At 44.8% G+C, this 27,883-nt stretch overlaps 1 protein-coding gene across 2 annotated transcripts; it reads right to left on the bottom strand.

Annotated features, from left to right (window-relative positions):
- Positions 1-1,444: 1,444 nt before the first annotated feature.
- Positions 1,445-26,387, bottom strand: esrp1 (epithelial splicing regulatory protein 1). Of its 2 annotated transcripts, none has more exons than XM_081715542.1 (15): positions 26,002-26,387; positions 25,469-25,597; positions 24,663-24,779; positions 24,392-24,506; positions 23,532-23,630; positions 23,400-23,454; positions 23,092-23,202; positions 22,770-22,902; positions 22,218-22,260; positions 21,803-22,104; positions 19,590-19,841; positions 18,283-18,481; positions 16,919-17,126; positions 9,458-9,629; positions 1,445-2,861 (listed from the first exon to the last, which is right to left on the bottom strand). In XM_081715542.1, exons 1-15 carry the CDS (start codon positions 26,131-26,133, stop codon positions 2,751-2,753), a joined length of 2,178 nt encoding a protein of 725 aa, XP_081571668.1. In that variant the 5' UTR covers positions 26,134-26,387; the 3' UTR covers positions 1,445-2,750. The 2 variants fall into 2 exon arrangements, with proteins under 2 accessions (XP_081571668.1, XP_081571674.1); XM_081715548.1 differs by having other exon boundaries at positions 18,295-18,481.
- Positions 26,388-27,883: the final 1,496 nt, after the last annotated feature.

Genomic DNA, 27,883 nt, shown 5'->3' with positions numbered 1-27,883 from the left:
GTACAAACATGTGGAGTTAAATCTATTTTTAATTAGAAAAGCTACTTACCCATAAAATTTACATCTGCCAAATCATGTTTATAAAAATTCCCAAAAATGTAGATTATTTCACTCCATGTTTACATGTACCTATGGCTTTGCATTTCAACATGCAGTTGCATTATGAGCTCTGAATGGTTACTTTGTTCAGTTTAGTTTAGTTCCTTTGTCTTGTACATCTTCCTCGTTAGACTAAACTGTGTGTGAAGTCACTTGGTCAGACTTGTCTTAGATAAATCTGAAATGATACACTGTACATACACACAGTACGTATGTTGTAAGAAAAATTACCTTTGACATTATCGTTTTTCATTTAAGATTTCTAACATTTTGATGAAGACTTTTGCATGTACAGTATGGAACACAGTATATATATATAGTATACAGTACAATTACAATATGCAGAATACAGTGTAAAGCACACTTAAGTGTACAGTACACAATATATACAACAAACAGTATATACAGTACACAGTATATACAGCATACAGTATATACAGTACACAGTATATACAGTACACAGTACAGTTTACAGTATATACAGTACAGAGTTTAGTGTACAGTATATAGTATATACAGTACACAGTATATAGTATCTCATTTTATATACATAGATACTATCTTTGCCAGTATAATACACACTGAATTATTACTGAATAACTCAGCTCTGCTCTGACTCAAAACTATGTGGTCCAAGCCTAAAGGATCAGTTATAAGGATCAGAGTGCAGATTAGTGATTTAACAATGACAGTAGATTTATGAACAGTGAGCACTGGTCGTGAAGGATTGTTTTTTTGTTTGTTTGTTTTTGTTTTGTTTTTTTGCTAACCAGAGTGAAAAATGACTCCCTCACACGCTGTTTTCCCAACGCATTCCTCATTATTGTGGGAGCTGTAACTGCCGTGTCCCACTAGATGGCACCATTTACGCACCTGCATATGGTCTGGAGCTATGCGTAGAAGTGGTTAAGGAATGGAGTAATTAAAAAATATTTGGTTATTTGGAATTATTTAGATTTTGATCAGTTATATTCCCAAGTCTGTTTTTTACTTTAGACAAAGCAACATTTTGATATAACGGACTATGTTCAGAATAAGAACATTGAGCAAAGTTTACAGTATTGTTTTTCAAATTGTTCTTTTGAATGCGAAGTGAAATTTAAACAAATGTAAATAAACATTCGTTCAATCATGCATTTCCATACAGTTGTTAACTTTGCTTTATTTTCTTTCTTTAAGTTAACATGAAATATCAAAATAAAATAACACTTTCTCCATTATATAACAGCCAAACAAATGATATCTCACATTCTGCATTCTGATCGTCATGGTAACAGTGTGAGTAGTGCTCGGATGCACTCCTTCCTGTTGGCATGTCTGGGAGGAAACTAAACTGGGATTAAAAGCATTGTATCCTTTTACTGAAATACAGTTTAATCCCACATTTTATAAAAAGCTTAACCATGCACAAAGATCACTAAAAAAAGCAATGGGTAAGAGAAATGAGAATGACAGTGATCAACTGCCTATGGGTGTAGGCCCATGCACTAAATATGGCTCCAATGGGGCTTTATAGGAGATCATGATACATGCTCACACAAACCTGGTAATAGAGAGACATTAAAGTTGAAATACATCTGTGTGTGTTACAGTAGGTCCAAAACACTCGCTGAGTGCAGTAAGTCCATGCAATGATCATGGTGTGCATGCGTGTGTCTGTTTATTCACTCAAAACACATAAAAACACATATATATCAATAAACTGGCATCCACTAAGACTGTATTAAGTGTATGTTTCTCCTTTCATCAACTGTGGATTACACACACGCATCTGATGAGCTGATCCAGTTGGAGTGCATACACACACACACACACACACACACACACACACACACACACACACACAATGTATAGCAAGTAGCAGTTGTTCAAGATTCTGACCCTGAATTTGTTTTTGGCGAAATGACTTTTGCAGACAGTAGCGACCACTGCAGACTTCTCCATGTGAGGAAGAGCCTGCAGCACTGCGGGCCCAGCCAACCTTGTAAACATTCTGTGTCACTTTCAGCTCTTTACACTTCATCATGGAAGCTTCAGAACAGGAGAGTCGAGCTTGAGTACATCGATATGGATTTACACATGCTCACAGTAGAGTCACATCAGTTGGGATAAAAGCACAGTCATACATGCAGGCATATACACACACACACACACACACACACACACATCAGCTTGAATGCTGGTATACACACACACACATACACACACACACACACACTTTATCTAATCCTTTGGCTTAGACTGGTAATAAAAAGATTGATTATAAAAAACAGTCTGTTTTGATACAGAAGGCAAAAAAACAAGGCAGTCTGCCAATTGTTGTTTGTGGAAGTTTTTTTTTTCCTGAGAGAATGAGTTATTCTTCCTCACACATACACACATGCACGCACACAGCCAAAACAAAACAGACATACACAGATCTCTCTCACAGCAACCAGCGCTTGGCAGTACTGACTATAAGGAGAATATTATCTAATGCATATACTAATGCATAAAAACAATGTGCAATATATATAAAAACTCAAATTTCAAATACATATATTCTTTTCATAGGTTTCACATAAATAGCTACAATGACATAACTTGCTGTGTTTCTGGGGGCCAAACTACAATTTTCCATCAGCGCGTCTTGGCTTCGTGACTGGCATGTCTTAGAGCAACTGCAAGTCCAGATAGGCTCCTCCTCCTAGACTCTGGTCTCCAATAGGCTGCTTGGCCGACAGTAAGGAGGGGAGCGTAACCAAGGCATCACTGTTGCCAGGCTGATTGAGAGAGTGACAGAGACAAGCAGAATACGCAGATATTAAATCTATGTACAGTGGTAGTTAAACATACAGCTGGAACGGTGAAAACATCTACCAACATCTACTGGAATAGACATGTGAATTCATCTTTTTCTCCTTGTGTTCCTGTTGTTTCATGTGTGCCGTGTACAGAGCACCGATGCAGTGGCCTAGGCGGATCATTGTGAGTTTCGGAATCGTGCCAAGACTCGCAAAAAAATATAATCCGAATCCCAGATGATGAGGTCTCCTCCCTCTGAAGTTCCGATCAGAAGCACTGTAGGAAAGCCATTGTTCGTTAAACTGGGTGCAGGGTAAGGGATCTTAACATTAACATTTGTAGGCTTGGGACATACTGAAAGGTTAGGGTGGAAGGGTGAACTTCAGGGCCAACACCCCTGTATGGTGTTGCTTGCGTGCGTGCACGCGTGTGTGTGTGTGTGTGTGTGTGTGTGTGTGTGTGTGTGTGTGTGTGTGTGTGTGCAGCTGTGCTATGGTATGACATTATGTGTGGTCAGAACACTATACATTCTCCTTGTCTTACTGGGGTTCCTAAATACCTAAACCAGTCTCACTTCCTTTCAATGTAAATTGAATAACCCTGCAAGGGCCAATAGGGGGCGAAATGACACTCCTATTACGATATTTCATCTGTTGCATTCCAGTGCAGCCTGTTTCCCTCTGGGTCTCACCAAGGCATTAAAAAGTCATGTGTTGTGGGTCTCCTGTTTTCAGGTGCACACACACTAAACCACAGCCCTGAACTGACTCAGATCCCTGAGAAGCCCTTTCCCAGAGTGCCCTGAATGACCTCTTGAATGAAGCAACTACTCTCGTGTAGTCAAGAAATGATGGTGCAGAAACCTATTCAACTGTCTTGAAATTTTATGTACATTCACATTGCTGGGTTTTAAGTCAATACATAATAGACCAAGTAGCTCCATTGTTTTTGCTTTCATTAATCCCTCGGCATGTCGCGCCTATGTCATGCTCTGAGCGATGTCTCGAACGGCCTGTCAACGCGGTCGCCTGTATGTAATAACATCCGGCACTTCCAGATGAGAAGGCTGTGACTACATCCTTCACTAAAAGCCTGGTGTAGAAATCCGAATGGCTTCAGATTGACCTTAAACGTCAGAAAGAACGAGCGCAGCCAAGCAAGCCTGTGTCACTGCTGAGTTAACAAAGCATGAGTGTTAATGGAGCAGCAGGGGGAGACTTGTATGTCAACTTACGCAGGGTTATAAAGGCTGAATGTATATACATCAGCATCTTTAAAACATAGTATTTAGGAACACTTTTATTAAAATTAGAATGATCTTTAACCAAAAAACTCGACCCTTTTACATTGTAAACTAAAATTAGACTCAATACACACACTTGTACTGCATCGACTTTGAGAGTGTGCATGCATGTCAGGATTGAGCAAAAGGCCACTTTCATTTTCTGGAACAATGTCAACTCATTCAGATTTTTATAAAAAGTACCTGTCATTTCTGAGGCTGATATTCGCAGGCAACCTGCTATGTGTCCTGAGCATGTGCTAATTCACATGTAAATACATTTACTGATCTGTAACCAAAATATGAGCTAACCCTGAGCAGGATCACAGATAATAACAGATGAATCAAGTTACAGCAAGCTAGTGTACCACACCCTGCGTGTGCGTGTGTGTATGTGTGTGTGTGTGTGTGTGTGTGTGTGTGTGTGAGGGAATCTAGACCAGAGGAACCTGTTTAGCTTAGTGAGGGAGTGTGACAATGCACAAGCGAACTATGTAACTGTTACACAGAAACACTTATGCACCTAAATCTATAATGTGCAACACCAAAAGACGCAGAGCACACCCAAAGGTCCTCTCTAACCCAAACCACACCCCTCCCCTCCCCACACACCTCTTTTAATTTGCTGTGAACTTTGAAACAGAAAGCAGGACCTGTGAAAAGCAACAATAAAGTGCCATCCAGTTTTTTGATTCAAACAGGCTGTGGAAAAACCTAAAGTTATCTTAATCTTACAGTGAAATTCAGAGAGAAATCAAACTGCTCAGTGTGGGAAAATTACACACAAAAAAATATGTAGAAAAACAGAATAGTAAGGAATAAAAAACACATCACAATGACTGGAAACTGTAAACATGGAGCAAACAAACATAAAGAAACAAACAAAAGTAAACTGACATATTCCCATTCAAGCTTTTTAAGCTTGGAACTCTTAAGAGATTATCTATGATTTCCAGTGTTATTGGGGCATAAATATGAAGTGACACACAGGCCAAATACGCTTAGTCATCTATCCACATGTGCAAGGGCAAAATGTTGTTCACCCTCATAAATCTGGTTAGTGGCTTTAACAGTGAGCTTCATAGCTGATCACACCCAGCTCCACAATGAGGCCAAAAAGAGGCCTGGAAGAGGAGGCAGATGATGGTCGCCCTTACGCACAGCCAGAAGGATGGTTTACCAGGCAAAACGTTCTCCAAAAGGCCTCCAAGTCTGCCAAGTGTCCACATCTATAATTAGATATAACCTCCATACCAACAACCCAATGGCTTGCCAGAAGAAGCCTCTGCTGTTCTCAGACCACAAACCCTAGCACCTGCAGTTCACTCCACATCCATGGGCCTTTGATTGGAACTGGGTTATAAGGTCAAAGGAGACAAACAACGACAGAAAACTGGAAACAAACACCAGAGGGTGGATTTGGCTTACAAGAGTTTGTTCTGAAAGGAACCGGATCCCTATGGTGGGGAGTGTTTATGTGGAGTATGGCGGTGAGTGTGTGATAATGTGGAGTATAGTGGTGAGTGTGTGATGTTGTGGAGTATGGTGGTGAGTATGTGATGTTGTGGAGTATAGTGGTGAGTGTGTGATGTTGTGGAGTATGGTGGTGAGTGTGTGATGTGGAGTATGGTGGTGAGTGTGTGATGTTGTGGAGTATGGTGGTGAGTGTGTGATGTTGTGGAGTATGGTGGTGAGTGTGTGATGTTGTGGAGTATGGTGGTGAGTGTGTGATGTTGTGGAGTATAGTGGTGAGTGTGTGATGTTGTGGAGTATGGTGGTGAGTGTGTGATGTTGTGGAGTATAGTAGTGAGTGTGTGATGTGGAGTATGGTGGTGAGTGTGTGATGTTGTGGAGTATGGTGGTGAGTGTGTGATGTTGTGGAGTATAGTAGTGAGTGTGTGATGTGGAGTATGGTGGTGAGTGTGTGATGTTGTGGAGTATGGTGGTGAGTGTGTGATGTTGTGGAGTATAGTGGTGAGTGTGTGATGTTGTGGAGTATAGTAGTGAGTGTGTGATGTGGAGTATGGTGGTGAGTGTGTGATGTTGTGGAGTATGGTGGTGAGTGTGTGATGTTGTGGAGTATGGTGGTGAGTGTGTGATGTTGTGGAGTATAGTAGTGAGTGTGTGATGTGGAGTATGGTGGTGAGTGTGTGATGTTGTGGAGTATGGTGGTGAGTGTGTGATGTTGTGGAGTATAGTGGTGAGTGTGTGATGTTGTGGAGTATAGTGGTGAGTGTGTGATGTGGAGTATGGTGGTGAGTGTGTGATGTTGTGGAGTATGGTGGTGAGTGTGTGATGTTGTGGAGTATGGTGGTGAGTGTGTGATGTTGTGGAGTATGGTGGTGAGTGTGTGATGTTGTGGAGTATGGTGGTGAGTGTGTGATGTTGTGGAGTATGGTGGTGAGTGTGTGATGTTGTGGAGTATGGTGGTGAGTGTGTGATGTTGTGGAGTATGGTGGTGAGTGTGTGATGTTGTGGAGTATGGTGGTGAGTGTGTGATGTTGTGGAGTATGGTGGTGAGTGTGTGATGTTGTGGAGTATGGTGGTGAGTGTGTGATGTGGAGTATGGTGGTGAGTGTGTGATGTTGTGGAGTATGGTGGTGAGTGTGTGATGTTGTGGAGTATAGTAGTGAGTGTGTGATGTGGAGTATGGTGGTGAGTGTGTGATGTTGTGGAGTATGGTGGTGAGTGTGTGATGTTGTGGAGTATGGTGGTGAGTGTGTGATGTTGTGGAGTATGGTGGTGAGTGTGTGATGTTGTGGAGTATAGTGGTGAGTGTGTGATGTTGTGGAGTATGGTGGTGAGTGTGTGATGTTGTGGAGTATAGTGGTGAGTGTGTGATGTTGTGGAGTATGGTGGTGAGTGTGTGATGTGGAGTATAGTGGTGAGTGTGTGATGTTGTGGAGTATGGTGGTGAGTGTGTGATGTTGTGGAGTATGGTGGTGAGTGTGTGATGTTGTGGAGTATAGTGGTGAGTGTGTGATGTTGTGGAGTATGGTGGTGAGTGTGTGATGTTGTGGAGTATAGTAGTGAGTGTGTGATGTGGAGTATGGTGGTGAGTGTGTGATGTTGTGGAGTATGGTGGTGAGTGTGTGATGTTGTGGAGTATAGTGGTGAGTGTGTGATGTTGTGGAGTATAGTGGTGAGTGTGTGATGTTGTGGAGTATAGTGGTGAGTGTGTGATGTTGTGGAGTATGGTGGTGAGTGTGTGATGTTGTGGAGTATGGTGGTGAGTGTGTGATGTGGAGTATGGTGGTGAGTGTGTGATGTTGTGGAGTATGGTGGTGAGTGTGTGATGTTGTGGAGTATGGTGGTGAGTGTGTGATGTGGAGTATGGTGGTGAGTGTGTGATGTTGTGGAGTATAGTGGTGAGTGTGTGATGTTGTGGAGTATGGTGGTGAGTGTGTGATGTTGTGGAGTATGGTGGTGAGTGTGTGATGTTGTGGAGTATAGTGGTGAGTGTGTGATGTTGTGGAGTATGGTGGTGAGTGTGTGATGTTGTGGAGTATAGTAGTGAGTGTGTGATGTGGAGTATGGTGGTGAGTGTGTGATGTTGTGGAGTATAGTGGTGAGTGTGTGATGTTGTGGAGTATAGTGGTGAGTGTGTGATGTTGTGGAGTATGGTGGTGAGTGTGTGATGTTGTGGAGTATGGTGGTGAGTGTGTGATGTGGAGTATGGTGGTGAGTGTGTGATGTTGTGGAGTATGGTGGTGAGTGTGTGATGTTGTGGAGTATAGTAGTGAGTGTGTGATGTGGAGTATAGTAGTGAGTGTGTGATGTGGAGTATGGTGGTGAGTGTGTGATGTTGTGGAGAATGGTGGTGAGTGTGTGATGTTGTGGAGTATAGTGGTGAGTGTGTGATGTTGTGGAGTATGGTGGTGAGTGTGTGATGTTGTGGAGTATGGTGGTGAGTGTGTGATGTTGTGGAGTATAGTGGTGAGTGTGTGATGTTGTGGAGTATGGTGGTGAGTGTGTGATGTTGTGGAGTATAGTAGTGAGTGTGTGATGTGGAGTATGGTGGTGAGTGTGTGATGTTGTGGAGTATGGTGGTGAGTGTGTGATGTTGTGGAGTATGGTGGTGAGTGTGTGATGTTGTGGAGTATAGTGGTGAGTGTGTGATGTTGTGGAGTATGGTGGTGAGTGTGTGATGTTGTGGAGTATGGTGGTGAGTGTGTGATGTTGTGGAGTATGGTGGTGAGTGTGTGATGTTGTGGAGTATGGTGGTGAGTGTGTGATGTTGTGGAGTATAGTGGTGAGTGTGTGATGTTGTGGAGTATGGTGGTGAGTGTGTGATGTTGTGGAGTATAGTGGTGAGTGTGTGATGTTGAGTGTCGTGGTGAGTGTGTGATGTTGAGTGTAGTGGTGAGTGTGATGTGGAGTATGGTGGTGAGTGTGTGATGTTGAATATGGTGGTGAGTGTGTGAGGTTGAGTATAGTGGTAAGTGTGTGATGTGGAGTATGGGGGATGAGTGTGTGATGTTGTTGCGTATGGGGGATGAGTGTGTGATGTTGAGTATGGTGGTGAGTGTGATGTTGTGGAGTATGGTGGTGAGTATGTGATGTTGTGGAGTATAGTGGTGAGTGTGTGATGTTGTGGAGTATGGTGGTGAGTGTGATGTTGTGGAGTATAGTGGTGAGTGTGTGATGTTGTGGAGTATAGTGGTGAGTGTGTGATGTTGTGGAGTATGGTGGTGAGTGTGTGATGTTGAGTGTAGTGGTGAGTGTGTGATGTTGAGTGTAGTGGTGAGTGTGATGTGGAGTATGGTGGTGAGTGTGTGATGTTGAATATGGTGGTGAGTGTGTGAGGTTGAGTATAGTGGTAAGTGTGTGATGTGGAGTATGGGGGATGAGTGTGTGATGTTGTTGCGTATGGGGGATGAGTGTGTGATGTTGAGTATGGTGGTGAGTGTGTGATGTTGTGCAGTATGGTGGTTGAGTGCGTGATGTTGCTTGTTTTGTTTTGTTTTTTAATTGTTCATTCTTTCACATGGATTCTTTTCTTTTAGTAACATTACCTCAATAAAAAATTAATTTCTCTCTTATTTTCAGTGTAAAATCAAGCTAATAAACACCCTTACAGCCTTTTATGTTTTTTACATAGCTTTCCCAAAGGTAACAATAATATTATAGAGTACCATACCTAACAGTAACCTTACAGGTTAACGCATGGAACATCTTTTTTTTTTTTTACTTGTTAATGAGGTGACCCATCACTGGGCATTGACGAGGTTTGGAAGTAAAACAGTTATAAAAGTTTAATTGAATGATCTATATTGTAGTGTTTTTACTCACCTGATAACCCTGTACCATGCTGAGGACTTCTTTAACACCGCTGGGGTAAGTGTGAGTGGAGGCGTGGCCTTGCATCCTGATCAGTGCTGTGGGTGGGTTGGACAGAACCGAGCCTGCTGAGGGGGTGTGGCTTGCTGGGAAATAGCCCAGGTTCGGCGGGGACCCTGGGGGACTGAAGAAAAAATACAATTTGAAACTGTTTGCCATCTAATACTCCTGATTTGCCCATTTATATGATTATTGTTCAGACAGCACTAGAAATAAACTACTATTTACTACAAATTTGTTATAGTCAAAAAAGCATGAAGTCAATTTCCTCTGCCCACCTCCCGCTCATCCTGCTTTATTATACAAACACAGGGCAGCTAAACCATCCAGTTCTGCCACACACATATAGATCTATGTTACAGGAGCTGGGTGTGAAAGACACACACAAACAGAGAGAGAACGAGAGAGAGAGAAGACTGTAACACACCCATCTAATGCATGCTGTTCAGGTTGCGCAAGTCGCTAAAACAGGGTCATTATGTTTTCATGGCTCCATTTAAGCAGCTGATTGCAACAGCCTGCAGCCAAAGACTCTTCTACACTCCCTCAAAATCACACCTATTACCCCTACACTCCCTCAAAATCACACCTATTACCCCAACACTCCCTCAAAATCACACCTATTACCCATACACTCCCTCAAAATCACACCTATTACCCATACACTCCCTCAAAATCACACCTATTACCCCAACACTCCCTCAAAATCACACCTATTACCCAACACTCCCTCAAAATCACACCTATTACCCCTACACTCCCTCAACATCACACCTATTACCCCAACACTCCCTCAAAATCACACCTATTACCCCAACACTCCCTCAAAATCATACCTATTACCCCTACACTCCCTCAAAATCATACCTATTACCCCTACACTCCCTCAAAATCACAACTATTACCCATACACTCCCTCAAAATCACACCTATTACCCATACACTCCCTCAAAATCACACCTATTACCCCAACACTCCCTCAAAATCACACCTATTACCCATACACTCCCTCAACATCACAACTATTACCCCTACACTCCCTCAACACCACAACTATTACCCCAACATCACAACTATTACCCCTACACTCCCTCAACATCACAACTATTACCCCTACACTCCCTCAACATCACAACTATTACCCCAACACTCCCTCAACATCACAACTATTACCCCAACATCACAACTATTACCCCTACACTCCCTCAACATCACAACTATTACCCCTACACTCCCTCAACATCACAACTATTACCCCTACACTCCCTCAACACCACAACTATTACCCCAACATCACAACTATTACCCCTACACTCCCTCAACATCACAACTATTACCCCTACACTCCCTCAACATCACAACTATTACCCCTACACTCCCTCAACACCACAACTATTACCCCAACATCACAACTATTACCCCTACACTCCCTCAACATCACAACTATTACCCCTACACTCCCTCAACATCACAACTATTACCCCTACACTCCCTCAACACCACAACTATTACCCCAACACTCCCTCAACATCACAACTATTACCCCTACACTCCCTCAACATCACAACTATTACCCCTACACTCCCTCAACATCACAACTATTACCCCTACACTCCCTCAACATCACAACTATTACCCCTACACTCCCTCAACATCACAACTATTACCCCTACACTCCCTCAACATCACAACTATTACCCCTACACTCCCTCAACATCACAACTATTACCCCAACATCACAACTATTACCCCTACACTCCCTCAACATCACAACTATTACCCCTACACTCCCTCAACATCACAACTATTATCTCTATACTCACTTAAAAGCACAGGCACACTAAAGCACGAATGAAACAGGGTTAGATATTAACATGTTACCAGGTTAGGTAACCGGGATACAAAAAAGGGGACTGTATTGCGTTGCAGTTACAAAAAAATGCAGTAATTAAATTACTGGTTACACATTACCAGCAGGATTACATTACAACTTAACAAGCTTCACTTACACTTTTTACTTTCTTCTTCCTTTTCCTCTTCTTAATGGTTCTGAGTGGACAGTTTTTTCACTGTTGCTCTACTGCAACCGCATCGCATGCGGCCTGCGTTTATTTAGCGCTTTTAAAATGTTCCATCGTGTTCTTAACATGGGTGCGTTTGGCCCTTTTGCTTCACTTACGTGGGCATTTGTGAGCTCTTTCCCATGTAACATATGTGGCTTCATTTCCCATCCTTAATTGGACGTATACGACGCAGTCTGAGTATTAATAGGGTTATTTGTCGTGAACACTGGATTTTTTTTGTCACTGTTAACATGCATTATTTGTTTTATATGTAAAAGTAAGTTACTTTGCTGAAATGTTTTGTACGTTTATTTGAAGATAAATTGCAGATTACTGGACTTCAAACAGCAAGTGATTTTTCTCAAGTAAAGTAAACGTTATCAAGCGATAAACTTCTGATAATGCACTGAGAGTTTAGAGAGGTCGCCCAGATTATGATCCGCTTTCCAAGATACGCCCTTCTCAACCAAGGGCCGAGCATTTCCCCCACACGAATATTATCCGAAGACGCAATGTAACAAATTCACAAGTCCATGATCTGTTGTGGAACTGTGCTTTCAGGCACTGTACCCCAACGAAGCGCCTCGGGTTTGGAATGAATAACTTTCTTCTCACCAGTGCTAAAACTAACTATACCTGTCTGGGTTGTTTACCCAGACATGCCGGACTGCTGGGGAAGGGACATATTTACGTGGACCAATTATTCATGTCCTACGTTGTTTATGACCTTGCACAGACAAAACATAGGAACGTGTGGGATGGCCCATGTCAACCGCAAGGGAACTGGTTTTATTAGATGTCTCATCTATAAGATGTTTTTCACAATTGAAATATTGGAGCCATGCAATAGTGAACTAGTATTTCGGAACTCTGCCAATTAATGGATTAAAAAGTAATCCAAAAGGAAAGTAATAAGATTATAGAACTTTGCTACAGTAATCCTTTACATTATGACATCTATGCATAATTTATGTTTAAGGTTCTGCCCCTAGTTTCATCTCCAAACACTAATCCTTATCGGTTTTAGGCAATTCTCTTTGTTTTGTGACTATCTTATTTGTACCCGTGGTTTGTGTTCTCAGTTGTCGGTAACTGTACCTACCACGTGTTTTGCTTTGAGTCTTTTGGTATCGTTATTGCATGCTTGTTATGTCATTTGTGGCTCTTTCAATTACTTCTGGATTCCTGACCACGGACCGTTAAGATACCAACGACAATAGATGTACCTTTAATAAACGTTGCTCGACAATGCACTAGCGTCCTGCTTCGCCTCAAGGCTGGTATACACTTATGCGAAGGTTTTCGCCTGCGTATCCGCAAACGTGTGCGGGCACCATACACAGACATTCGCATACAAGTCGGCTAACGTACCTCTCCTATACCCCATGTGGAAGGAACTGTGGCTCTGCTAGCGTACCCAGGGACTTGCCTCTGCACGTCTTCATTGCCCCAGCCCCGAGTGCCGTCTCCGGCCTCGAAGACGCAGCCCCGAGTGCCGTCTCCGGCTCTCCAGCTGTGCCCTCTGCCCAGTGCGGTGCTGCCAGAGCTGAAGCTGTCAGACCTGCCGCCACACCTCCAGACCTGCTAGACCCGCCAGCCCTCTCGTCTCTGTTTGCCGCCCCGCTGGCCTTCCAGTCTCTTTCCTATCTTCCTTTCCTGGTTTTGTCCCTGCACCTGTTGTCTCCCTCTTGGTCCCCTCTCAGGCCTCCGTGTCGGTCCCTGTGCCCGTCTCTGTCCCCGGGTCTGCCTCTGTGTCGGTCCCTGTGCCCGTCTCTGTCCCCGGGTCTGCCTCTGTGTCGGTCCCTGTGCCCGTCTCTGTCCCCGGGTCTGCCTCTGTGTCGGTCCCTGTGCCCGTCTCTGTCCCCGGGTCTGCCTCTGTGTCGGTCCCTGTGCCCGTCTCTGTCCCACCGTCTGCCTCTGTGTCGGTCCCTGTGCCCGTCTCTGTCCCCGGGTCTGCCTCTGTGTCGGTCCCTGTGCCCGTCTCTGTCCCGGGGTCTGCCTCTGTGTCGGTCCCTGTGCCCGTCTCTGTCCCGGGGTCTGCCTCTGTGTCGGTCCCTGTGCCCGTCTCTGTCCCCGGGTCTGCCTCCGTGTCGGTCCCTGTGCCCGTCTCTGTCCCCGGGTCTGCCTCCGTGTCGGTCCCTGTGCCCGTCTCTGTCCCCAGTGTCTGCCTCTGTGTCGGTCCCTGTGCCCGTCTCTGTCCCACCGTCTGCCTCTGTGTCGGTCCCTGTGCCCGTCTCTGTCCCCGGGTCTGCCTCTGTGTCGGTCCCTGTGCCCGTCTCTGTCCCCGGGTCTGCCTCTGTGTCGGTCCCTGTGCCCGTCTCTGTCCCCGGGTCTGCCTCTGTGTCGGTCCCTGTGCCCGTCTCTGTCCCCGGGTCTGCCTCTGTGTCGGTCCCTGTGCCCGTCTCTGTCCCCGGGTCTGCCTCTGTGTCGGTCCCTGTGCCCGTCTCTGTCCCCGGGTCTGCCTCTGTGTCGGTCCCTGTGCCCGTCTCTGTCCCGGGGTCTGCCTCTGTGTCGGTCCCTGTGCCCGTCTCTGTCCCCGGGTCTGCCTCCGTGTCGGTCCCTGTGCCCGTCTCTGTCCCCAGTGTCTGCCTCTGTGTCGGTCCCTGTGCCCGTCTCTGTCCCACCGTCTGCCTCTGTGTCGGTCCCTGTGCCCGTCTCTGTCCCCGGGTCTGCCTCTGTGTCGGTCCCTGTGCCCGTCTCTGTCCCCGGGTCTGCCTCTGTGTCGGTCCCTGTACCCGTCTCTGTCCCCAGTGTCTGCCTCTGTGTCGGTCCCTGTGCCCGTCTCTGTCCCCAGTGTCTGCCTCTGTGTCGGTCCCTGTGCCCGTCTCTGTCCCCGGGTCTGCCTCTGTGTCGGTCCCTGTGCCCGTCTCTGTCCCCGGGTCTGCCTCTGTGTCGGTCCCTGTGCCCGTCTCTGTCCCCGGGTCTGCCTCTGTGTCGGTCCCTGTGCCCGTCTCTGTCCCCGGGTCTGCCTCTGTGTCGGTCCCTGTGCCCGTCTCTGTCCCCGGGTCTGCCTCTGTGTCGGTCCCTGTGCCCGTCTCTGTCCCCGGGTCTGCCTCTGTGTCGGTCCCTGTGCCCGTCTCTGTCCCCGGGTCTGCCTCTGTGTCGGTCTCCTTACCCGTCTCTGTCCCCGGGTCTGCCTCTGTGTCGGTCCCTGTGCCCGTCTCTGTCCCCGGGTCTGCTGTCCTCCAGTCCCCTGTCAACCAGCATGGCTCTCTTCCTTCTACACCCGTCTTTGCCCCGTTCCTGTCTGTGTCTACACGTTGTTTGTCTATGTTCCTGCATCCTGCTTCACCTCGCTCCTTGTTACACAACTGTTACCCTTACAACCACTCAACTATTGTACTGTAAGGTCTAAGAATTACTCATACTAAAGGGAAAGTGTTCCTTTCACTCTACACCCAAATCAAGATATGCAATATATCCTTTGAATTCATGTTATAAATGCAAAGTAAAAGTGTTAACTTGAAAACAGGTCATAATTTCTTTGTGAAAGTTACTACTGTAGAAATTGCTGAAAACATAACTGGACCTTTTTGATTATTTTAGCAGCCGTCCTGTGCTTGCAGGATAACTAGATGGTTATTGTTACATTGCTTCAGGTCAAATTTAGACTCAATGTATACAAATGAACAAATAAAATGTGGACGTTTGCTACCATTTTTAAAATGGCCTAATTCTATAGCCAGAGGTCAAAGAGAACCTAAAGCTCCAGCTTTTCCATGTTGGCTTACAGCTCAAACTGTAAACACTTGATGGAGAAACTGAAGGAAGGGAAAAAGCAGGCCAGGTGTGCACTTACACCAGCAGTAAAGGGCAGGAATGGAGTAACCCAAAAGTGAGGTACACGGGTTCTGAAACACAGGCAGCACTGTTTCACTGTTTTGTGCCTTCTCTTTTCTGCTTGTTCGGTGGATCCTAAAATGAACTCCAAAGCTAATACCTACAGTGAAATAAGGATATGTGGCTGGAGAGGTGTACCACCTCCATCGTTACAGCGCCACGTTGCATTCAGGACTTACAGTTTAATAAGATCTTCTACATTCAAGAAAAGTGCTATAGAATCAGCAAAAACACTGAACACTAGCTGGACTGTCCCTCCACTCATGTGACATTGAAAGCCTGACCACACCCATCCAACACCATGCTTCACTGCAGGACACTGACAGACCCGTGAACTGTTCAACCCTCCAAGCTCCAAGAGTTTCAGCCAGGCCAGCTAGCGCAATAGGGTGGGATCATGGTTTCAATGCTAGGTCTGGTATCCCAGTGAAGCGGGGTCAGGGTTTCACTGCCAGGTGTGCTATCCAGTATGGAGGAGTGCCATATGATAAGCAGCCAGTAAACAAGTATGGTGAGAATCCATAATAAAAACGGATTCCTGTATTCACAAGTGGCAGTAGACTACCACGAACTGGTAGAGATAAAGTAATTATGTTCACCTCCAAGCAAAACATAATGTCAATACTATTATGTGGCAAAGGAGCACATTTCCAGAAAAGGCAGCTTGTATAGCTGAACACATTCCCATCATCTACCAGTATGACTGGATGATGATGCCACCATGTTTATGGATGAAGGTAAACGCAAGTAGTGCAAGTATCCTACAAAGACGTAACCGGGCACACTCCAGTGTAAAAACACAGGCCCCAAGATAGAAATATGAAAAACACTGCAGATGTGTGTAAATTTCAGAAATGATGCAGTCAGACCGTTCTACAGTCCAACTTCAAAAAGTAATATTTGCTGAGAACTGCACAACAAACAGTCCAAATCCTTCAGGAAGATTCACATACTTCTAAATTACTTTTTAGATATAGAATGTGTTGATGTCGCATGTAGTCCAACAATAAAATGTACTAATATACAAATGTTCATAAAAGCAAATGAAGAAAATTAAAAACTGGATATAATATAATTGAGCCAAAATTATCCAATCAAAGCACAATTATCAAAATAAATCAGGAAGTATACACAAAACTATCAAACTACAAGGCACTGTAAACCCAGATGGCAACTGCCCCAAAATAGTAACACCCAAAAATAAAACTTTGACAGAGTACTCAACAACCCGTGTGAGTGACGGACAGGAAGCAGCTGCCAGGCCTGTGTTCCGCATGTGCCACTGCCTTGTATAGTTCTCTTTGCCCAGCAGACGCGGTGGTGCTGGGATAATGTAGGCCACATGTGCTTACACGATGCTTTGTGACTAGACTAAACTTTGATTGTCAAACCTCTGTAAACTTGTTACAGGCTCAGAATTTGGGACTTTGCTCATGATACGAGATGGGCTCTTACATATGTTCTGTTCCCGAGGCTCTACGGGTGCTAATGAGTGTGTATTTGGCCTTACCTTGGATAGTAGGCAGTGTAGTTCATATACAGCTGGCTGCTGGCGGGGTAGAATGCGGTCGGTGCTAGGGGGCGGGGGCTCAACAGGAACTGGGAGGGGTAGATAGCCGCCGCTGCCTCCACAGGAAGTACGGGGCCAGCAGGAAGTACCGCCCCAGCAGGAAGTACCGCCCCTCCTGGAGGGAAGGAGTAAGAGGCAGGCGAGAGACCTGCAAGGAGGTTAGGAGAGAAGGTGAAAGGAAAGAGTTAACAGAAATGATTAACTATAACCTGCAACTCCCATAATCTCTAGAATGCTTTAAAACCATATCAACTTATATCCTTGCTCTGCTCAGCTGAAGATTCTTTTCAATGCGTGAATTACTGAGTTTGATAGTCAACTGGCCAATCAGAAGTGGCTTCAGGACACCATTAGAGAGGACAGCAGTGATGTGCCAGGGCATAACGGTCCCCTGCCTGATAGCCCAGGTTTATGTCCATCTGCACTGCCCTTCTATGCCCTCTTTCCTGTTCATTGTTTGTTCCCACAATCCCATGCTCACCCATGCACACAAACAATGACCCAGTCACTGCAGAATGCCACACACTGCACGCTGCACTGGTAAGTTGGCCAGTACAAATCCTAAACCCAGTGAACCTTCATCTGATTTCACGATGGTGAATTCTCTCCTTTGCATGGTACTATAGAGTGAAGCATGCAGCCTGATCCAAAGTGCCCTCAGCCATCAGCAACTAGTCAGGAGCACCATTCCTCACTGCCCTGGGCACAACAACAACCTCCACTACAGGCATCCAGGGGCTTATGTGCATGGTTCGCACCAAATGGCCTCTCTGGGTCCTCCAAGTGCTGGTTGTTTGAGGTCAGAAGGTGATCTCCCGGAGAGTCTGTCCTAGATTAGGAGGGAAAGAGAGAGCAAACTATTCTCTGACAGACAGGCACCCCACCCATGCCTTTCAGGGTCACATCTGCCGTTTGAGAGGTCGTGTGTTGTGGTAACATTGTCACAGTTTGAGAGCGTTTGGAAAAAAAAAAAAAAATCAACGGTGAACCTTAATCACAAGTTTCACTCTGAACGATCCCCTGTGAAAGCCCCTCCCCCACTGCTGGAAGCATTCGGAAAACCTGCAGTCGCTCACCGCAGTCATCGGAGCGACATGGAAAACCAACGACATTTCCCCAGAGGACGTGCGAGCTCCCGTCGCCCCCGCTCCGGGCCTCCACCGGCACCCGCCGACGCCCGAGACCAGCGGGTGGTCGGGGGCGGAGGAGGAGGAGCATGATGAAGAGGAGGACGAGGAAGAGGAGGAAGGTGAAGCACCACCTACCCACGCGAGAGAAGCAGCCCCGCACCCAGAGGCACTTACGTCGTAACTTACATGGCGGTGGGGAGAGGCCGCTCCGGGAGAGCGAACCCCCCATCAGCACGACGGCCATCTCCTGCACGGAGCAGGGGAATACCTCCACGTAGCGCTCCTTCATGCTCCGCTTATGACACCGCTGGGCGGCCATGTGGGCACGCTCCGCAGAGCGCATTTGTATGAACGCGTCCCCCGATGGACGGCCCTGAACACACAGAGACACACGAACAACGTATCAGTATACGTGAACGATGCCATGGCTGTACCTAAACCTAACTGTGCCATCAACACTTTTGCATCTTCTAGTAAGTGAAAGTTGTAATTTGTATTTAAAAAAATACAAAATCGGGGCATTCGAGAAAAAGTGCAAAATGGCACCTCTGCCACTTCGACCCATACGCACACTACAAACTCACATTAAACCTTTTACACTCAGCCATAGGTATCCAACTCTGGAACTTGAATCCAAATCTAATCCAGCAGGTAGCTGATCTCATGGAACACAGGTACCCAAATCACAGCACCCGAGGCTGTCCAGGCAGTATAAACTGTCCAATTATCTATCAGAGATTACCAAATTCAGGAAGGGATTTAGGTTTGTGATCAAGAGTGCTTTGGCTTTTCAATCTTCTGCTGAAGATACGCTGTCATTTCCCTCGCAGGCTGTAGTGGACAAAAAGGCTACATGAACTCTGAACATTTCCAGAAGAAAGATACCCATATATATATTATTGACACATAAAACATGACCCTCAAAACAAATGTCAAAAGTGGGTGGTGCTTAGATATTTGCAGAATATAAGTAACTCTCTTTTTTGTTATGGCTTCACTCTGAGGATAAGTTTTGTTCAGAATATTCTGTTCAGTAAATACCTACGAGGAAAAAGTTTGGAGAAGATTTATAAGGCAGTGTAAACCTGTATTCTGAACACAGGAATGAAGAAACACAAGTCCTGACAAATACTGAGTGAAATTGTGTGTGTTTAGTGTTCTGTGTCTTTGTTTGTGTGTATCCTGTCTTAATAGGTTTTTAGGAACCAAAGGTCTCCACATTAATTGGAAAATAGAAACATTCTGGAAAATTCTGGATCTGGTTTAAGAATCCTTTCCATGAAAGGCACCGATATCTCTAACATTGTCAGCAAGCTCTAGTCCAGAACATGTTTGACTGTGCGTGTGTGTGCGTGAGTGTGTGTGTGTGTGTGTGCACTTTTATGAGAGCTGAGGTATGACCTGCTGAATCCAGCCTCCGCGCTGCAAATACATGTGTTTAAAAGAGCGGGTGTGTGTGTGTGTGTGAGTGTGTGCGGTACCTGCTGGTTGAGCACCATGTGCACCCCGTGTGGCCTGATGTCGGCAGTGTACTCGCCCAGAAAGAGCAGGATGTCCTGGATGGAGGCGTCATAGGGCAACCCCCGCAGACGCAGACAGTCCCGCGTCCCGGGCATGCAGGTAGGCCCAGGCACCGCTGCAGCCGCTGGCACCAGTGAAGGCGGAGGGGCGATGGGTAGGAGGGGTGAGGGAGCAACGGAAATTAGAGGGGCCGAAGAGTACCTGTTCAGGACCTGAGACACACACACACACAAAGTCAAATTTATTCCTATAGTGCTTTTTACAATGGCCGTTGTCACAAAGCAGCTTTGCAGATGTCTGAGTCAAAGCCCCCAGTGAGAAAGCCAAGGGAGCAGTGGCAAGCACAAGCTCCCTAAGAACACACACACACACACACACACACGGACTGAAATGTTTTAGGACACCTAAGAGATGAGATACACAAAACATAAAATCGCACACACAGACACTTGGGCTGAAAAACGTACGTGCTCACAATAGTTATGGAGGGGTGCCAGTTTTCTTTGCTCTCTACAGTCTGATAAAATACCCTTTCACACACTCTCACAAACAGCCTATAGGTATGTGTTCTGTAGAATCAAACTGGCCCTAGACATTTTCACAGCCTCTATTGATTATGGTTATAGAGTTAAGGGACCCAGATTTTTGGGATAGCCCCCGGTGGTTAGGGTTAGGGTTAAGGATCATAGTTAGTTAGGATTACGGGACCCAGGCCTTTTACGAGCAGCAGATAACAGCAATTATCATGTATCTCTGGCTACAGTAATGCTGTACAGTACTGTATAATAGCAGCGGTCCTGTACAATACTGTACAGGACTGTATAGTTAGTGATGCTGTATAGTACGGTGTTGTAATGTATACTCCTAGCAATGCTGTACAGTACTGCATAGTAACAGCGGTGATGTATAATACTGTATAGTAACAGCTATGATATATAATACTGTATAATAAAAGCTGTGTTGTATAATACTGTATAGCAACAGCTATGATATATAATACTGTATAATAACAGTTATGATATATAATACTGTATAGTAACAGCGGTGATGTATAGTAATGTATAGTAACAGCTATGATATATAATACTGTATAGAAACAGTTGTACTGTATACTACTGTATAGTAACAGCTATGATATATAATACTGTACAGTAACAGCTATGATATATAATACTGTATAATAACAGTTATGATATATAATACTGTATAGTAACAGCGGTGATGTATAGTAACAGCTATGATATGTAATACTGTACAGTAACAGCTATATAATACTGTATAGTAACAGCTATGATATGTAATACTGTACAGTAACAACTATGATATATAATACTGTATAGTAACAGCTATGAGGTATAATACTGTATAGCAACAACTGTGATGTATAATGCTGTATAGCAACAGCAGTAATGTATAGTACTTATCGTAACATTGGAGACTGTATAGTACTATAGTATAGTAGTAACAGCACTGATGTTAAATGGTTTGATTGAAGGACTTTCTGAGTGTACAGGCAGCTAATATTTTACAGACTTTAATGATGTGTGTTTGTTCTTCAGCAGAATGACTTGACTTACTGAGCAAACACACACACACATTCATACAAAGAACTTACATCCTTTAGGCTCACATAATGACACAAGCAAAGGTCTTTTTATGATTTTTTTTCCTTCTGTCAAACACAAACACACGCGTGCACACACACCCACACATACACACTCACACACACACTCACACACATAACAGCCAATATATGTCTTCTGCAATGTTGAACAAATGCCAACAGGATGACAGTAGGACTCTGTCTGGTCCAAGTACATGTAATATATTCACTGTTCCATCTACCAGTCCAGTTTATGGTTGAATCCAAGGTTGGCTGGGAAAGGATGTTGGCAGGCAAGACAAGGATGCATGTTGACTTAGTACAGCGATACCCAAACCCTGGCGCGGCACAGCTGCGCACACTGACATCGCTGCTCCGACATTCCGGCCTGGTTCAGAGTTTCCCAAACCAGGAAGGTCAGAGCAAGCCACCACTCAGCCAGGCAGGGCATTCCGAAACTGACCGGTCAACACTAATGCCCCAGCCCTCGCGCTGAGCGTCGTTATTACGCCATTAAGAAAGATTCTTAGGTCCTACAAGCAATAAAGGTTAATACAACATTCCACCCACCTGCTGCACCTCGGCTGCTGTGCTCTTGAACAGCTCGATGTATCTCTTGCCCAGGATATCCTTGTGCTTCTTGAGGGCGTTCTCTGCGTGCTCCTCGCAGGCGAACAGGACGAAAGCGTCGCCGGTGGGCCGGCCGTCGGGGAAGCGCACAAATAGGACGCCGTCTGTGCCGCCCGCCACGGGGCACGAGGATGGGAAGAACTGCAGCACGTGCTCGGCCGTGGCCGTGAACGGCAGGCCACGCATGCGCACAATCATCTGACTCTCCCGCGACAGGAAGCTGGCCACTTCGTTGGAGGTGCCTGCCGGTCAGATGCGCGCGTGTGGTGTTTTTAGTGATCGCGAGCCATTCATAGGGGTTACGTGCAGGACATGGTTGAAGGTGGACAGTGAGGTATTAAGATGGCTGCTTTACCTCCTGCTATCTTTAAGAAGTCTTCACCTGTCGCCTTGTATACCTGCAACACAGAAGCCACAGTGGTTCCTTGTCGGTTTGCTTCCGTTACGAGCAGAGAGATAAAAAGCAGAACAGTCATGTCTCGGAGGTGACACACGGACATCCGGTAATTGATACGCTGTTTACACCGCTCTAAAAATCAAGTCTGTCTTTAATTACATGTCAATTACAGGGTGATGCACTACTGATGTACACTTCTTGGAAGAAAAAAAAACCTATTAGACTGCTAGAGCAATGTGACACTACAGTGACATATAAATCACACTCTCATTTACTGTAGTAGGATAATTTAATACTCTTCTGTTCATGGGTTGTTTAGTTATTAATTTTAAGAATTAAGTAGTGACTAAATTGAAACTAACACGAAGGGGAGAGGAGTGCAGATAGAAGGGTTGGAAGGGCGAGGCGTGTTCCTGGAGAGCAAGTGGTTAACTGTGGCTGGCTGTTAACAGTGATGGTACCAGCAGACAGCTGCAGAGGCGCTGGGTTTATAAGGCGTGTAAGGCGTACCTCTATGTACCGCGAGCCCATGTGGTGTTTGTGTCTCTGCAGAGCCAGGTCTCGGTGCTCTGCGCTCTCAAAGCGAACCAGAGCCTCACCGTTCCTCCTGCCCTGGGCATTCAGACACAGAGCAGCGCCTCCTCTACACACAGACACACACACACACACACAAACAGTCCTGAGATTATACTTTCCTGTCTGATTGATAAGTGGTGGAAGCACTGGTATAAATGGCATGTAAGGATGAGGCTCAGTGATGCTCAGGCTTTGGGGAGGTGTGAGATCTTTACTGGTTTCTTGTTTGTTGGTGCTGTGTTACATCTTCACGTACTTGGCAATGTTGAGGCCCCTGAAGAAGCGTGCGACATCCTGATCAGAGGACTGCCAGGGCAGACCCCGTGCCCTGATCACAGTGCTGTCATCTATTCGCTCCATCTTACTGCTGTACGTATGCACACACACACACACACACACACACACACACACGCATTATAGCACATGTAATAACATAAACATCATACACACACATAAGTGTATATACTCACAGTCAGTATGGTACATAATCTAATCACGTAAGCATCAAACACACATACAAGCATCAAGCACACGCAAACAGTACACCAGAGTACAACAACTCACCAGGTACCAGGTTCAAACTTCTCGTTCACCATCTCCGGGCAGGAGAAGGTGTGACCTGGGAGGAGAAGGCGGAGCTTGAAATGGCTAGGTTTCAGGAGGCATGCGAGGACATTTTAGCGGCGCTACACTCACCCACGGGCTCGGAGACGAGCGCCTGGACCACACTGGACATGAGAAGCACTCGTAACGCGGTGTAGGCGTGAACAGAGGAGTCCACGCTCACGTTCAGGTCTGACCAGAGATCAGTTAAGGGGCACTCTCTCACGTCTCCATTAACATCCTTCATGCTAACACGGACTAGCCGAAGAGCTTCTGGTCTCGGCCCGGGAAACCCAGCATCAGCGTAAGAGCCCAATGCAAACGTGGAGCACAGAAGAGGAAAGGTTACGGTTCTGCTCTCTATCTCTATGGTTTTCCTTGTGTGTGTAAGTGAGATGTCATTAGGTAGGTGTGGTGGGTTAAGCTTGTTGGCTAAACATTCTTTGCTTTCTCCTGCAGGCTCAATGGTCCAGCACTATTGTCTTACTATTTGCATTTCAAACCCTTAGGCTTCTCCAGCCAACACCCTCTAACAGCACACACACACACACACACACACACACACACACACACACACACACACACACACACACACACATCCTCTAGCCATGGCACTTCTCACAGCTGTCATTTGGCCTTGGTTGTTTTTCAAGCTCAAATGGAACACTTTTGGCTACATCCTCTGCCTTGGAGCAGGTGAGACAGGCCACAGTTTTCATCTCCACATCCCCAGCAGTAGCTGCTCTAAACAATGCCATACTGTGGTCACTCCGCTGTCTGCCGAAGCTGAGCTGGCATCAGCATTCTCCGACTGCTACTTGCACTTAGTGTCATATCAACACTGGAGGTTTCAGCTCTACTACTATTTAAATGGCCCGGTGTACATGTCTGACACTTAATAATCTCAATAAACAGAAATTATGAATAAAGACATAATGGATGGGTGAGGATACAGTCTGCCATGAACTGGAGGTCCAGGCACTTCAGTTCAGCATCAGAAGAAACGCTCTTCTTGAATTCTTTCCGCAGGTCAAAAAATGAAAAGAAACACTCAGGCAAGAGAATGTTCTGGAAGACAGAAGTGGACAGGACATTCACATGAATGCGAATGAATCTTTCACATGAATCTGCACATGTTTCCCAGCATCTGGGCATCTTGCTGCCAGGAGCCCAGTGTGAACATGTAATAGGGTGCAACAAGGGTCAGGCTTAAGCACTCTGTACCTTGCTGGAGGCTTCAGGATGCAGGACCTGACGCAGGTGAAGCTGCCCGTCTGTACAGAGGCAGAAGGAGGAGCTTCCTGCCTCTGAGTTCACTTCTGAGCTCAGTCTTTGGTTAAACTGCATGCACACACATGCAAACACAAACATTCACACGTGCACAAGCAAACACAGATGTGAACACACACAAACATGTGTGTGCGTGTTTACACACAGATGCACACCAACACAAACATACACATATATGCGCACACACAAAGAGGCGCCCCCCCACACACACACACTCACACACATACAGAACATGCATGCAACTGTTCAACTATGACAATTAAAATATTTAGTAGTAACCTATTAACACATTATTAATAGAACAATATTTATCAAGGTTTAACAAGCATTTCAAGTTTTCAGTAGAATGTTCATTCTAATAAATAAACTATCATACTTTACAATGGTGACAGCAACGTCATTTTCTCTTACTGTTACTATTCTTGCACTATTACTAATGCGTAATTTGAAAGTATATCGTTCCCAAAGGCGGCTTTAATTTTCAACTCTCGGATACATGCTCCAAATCAAAGAGCAGAAATCAGCGCTGTATCGGACTTTGACAGCACGCAGCGAGACAAGGCGATACACTCGTTAATCCTATTAAAGGTCGGGCTCAATTAAGTAGCTTCAGACTGGTTGTGCCGGTTTATAATTTCAAAACCAAAACAAGCTATTGGAGGGATGATGATATTAATCAGTAAACAACACTTGTGTACATGTCCTGCCCGTTAAAAACACTCCAGAATTCTTCTTCCGACCTGGTTAAGCGCCTCTTCCAGCGGAGAGGCGGCAGAAACGGCCTCCTCGCTCAGCCCGCTGTCCTCCTTACACTCCTCCGACAGCTCCGCATTCTCTGGTTTGACCAGTATTTCGTTCACTGGTCCGGCCTTTTCGGAATGATGAGGTGCGTTTAGAGCAAGAACAAGAATTCACTTGTTAAAAAAATAAGTAAAAGAAGTAAACAGTGAGTCGAATTATTTACTAATAAACTGCAGATTAGTCCTTATTATCGACAAAATAACAAAGTGCCTGATCGACTTCTGTGAGTGTACGATGTACGATGGAAGCATCAGTGCTATTACTGTCACTTTAGGGCCAAAAGACCAGACACATAGGCAGTTTGACGTCGTTGTGTTACTTTTCATTAACAATTAAAAGCAAATGAGAGACGCGGGTAAATCTGGGCTATTTCCGACTCGCAGTCCTTTCTCTTTCACACACACTGACGCGCAAGCGCTCACACACATACAAAAACATTGAGACGCACAAAGAGGACGAAATATGGAGTTACCTTTTTAGTGCCTACATGGAAAACCTGCCAAACCAATTGAACAATTTCCTTTTCGTCTGATCCCAACTGGTCCCCGCTCGCACCAGATGTTGCGGCGAATAACAGCACCAGATAATCAGGATTAACCGTCATTTTTTTTTAATGGAAAAGTAAAAACAAACTATAATGATGTGATATAAAAAAAATAAATAAATAAAAAATCCCCAGCAACTAACTCCAAGTGGCGGAGAATTGAGGACCCCAGTCCCCCTACACCAATGGACAGGTACGCCACACGGTTAACTCCTTTTTTAGGTACTCCGTGGCCTTTCGATTGCGTGTGAATCTATGCAAAACAGTCGGACACCCCTCGCATGGGCCTGTAATGGCTGCTTGCTCGTGCTGATTTTGTGAGCGCCCTACCTGGCTGCCACCCACGTGACACAGGTAACATATACCTGCCCAGAATGAGCGCCCTCTTATTGGTGCTTGGAAACAAGGATGTGGCGTGGCACAAAAAAAAGATCCACCACAAAGTCAAGGAAATCCAGTCTTCCCTAAATTCAACTCTGTCAAAAAAAGCTGTTCTTAAGTAAACTAAACTCTCCTGATTAATATTTCACACACTTAATTATTAGCCTGTTGAAATTCCATAAACATAAGAAAGCAATCTTCATTTTTATCAGAAAATGATATTCTTCCTTTTAAGGCATATAGCCTTAAACATATCCAGTGAAAACAGTGGGTAAAGACATAATGTTACTTTCCTTGTCTACAATCATGCAAAACAGTCATGTAGAGCTGTGGAGTGTTCGTGTTAATACAGCATAATTAGGATACCTTTAATGTCAACCCCACTTTGTCTTTCTTGGAATGCTGTTATACATGTTCTGAACACATCTTAGTTTGAAAAGGTAGTTCTTCCAGAATAGCAAACTTCCCATTCTGGTGTGGTGAGAGACCTCCCCCCAAGGAAAAAAATCCAGAATGGAGGAATAAGTCAAATATGACTCCTTAGAAGATTATTGGCTCAATCCATCCCATAATGTGTTTTTCAATATTTGCTTTAATATATTGTTCCTAAATGAATTGTTAGAGTTAAAACACACAAGACACATGATTTATTCAGCCATTTATGCCATTGATATGCCATTATATTCCATATAATGTCACCACTGTATTTCCAACATTTTTCTTATTTTATACATATTTTAGCCGTCCTCATAAACAGGCAGTCAGAGTGTTGCTAAATGTTGCTAAATGTTGTTAAATGTTTTAAAATATTTTTATCTTCACTAGGATATTCACTATTTAACTACTCTCCACTTCTGCAGATGTAGTATAAACAGCCTAAAAGTAGACTTCTTGGAAGCAAAGGTATACAGTTGTTTTGTTTGTGATTCCGTAAACAGAAGCACCAAACCTTTGCCCAGGTGTCCAAGTGACCTGAAATTACATATTTAGGTCTAGGTGTAACTGAATTCTAACATTCAGCAGGAACAAAAAATTGTATTTAAACATTAACCAATAAAGCTGCTAGGTAGGGCTATTGTCTTTGTTTAAAGATGTTTTACATTCCTAAGTTCCTTTCATAATCCATTTAAGTAAGTATTAAATTTTTTATGGAATTTAAGTTTATATTGTTACAAATTTACAAAGGCTATGTGGATAACTGTAAATCTTGAAATAATTGAATTGTTTTGAGATCTGCAATTCTGAATGTCTCACATGGACCCTGTTGCTTGTTTTATTTAATGTAATTCGTATGAGGCTTATGACATGACAGAAAGCACTGCAGCCTCTTTCTTATTAGAAATCATAAGATTTCTGTGCTGCTATTATTATTATTATTATATGTATATGCAAAAATAATGATTTACATGGCCAGTGTGAGGGGAACAAT

Source organism: Electrophorus electricus, chromosome 1, assembly GCF_041902795.1.
Source record: "Electrophorus electricus isolate QZ-2024a chromosome 1, ASM4190279v1, whole genome shotgun sequence".
Taxonomy (NCBI): domain Eukaryota; kingdom Metazoa; phylum Chordata; class Actinopteri; order Gymnotiformes; family Gymnotidae; genus Electrophorus; species Electrophorus electricus.
Note: the sequence above shows the minus strand (reverse complement) of the source record. Positions and strands in the feature narration are given on the sequence as shown.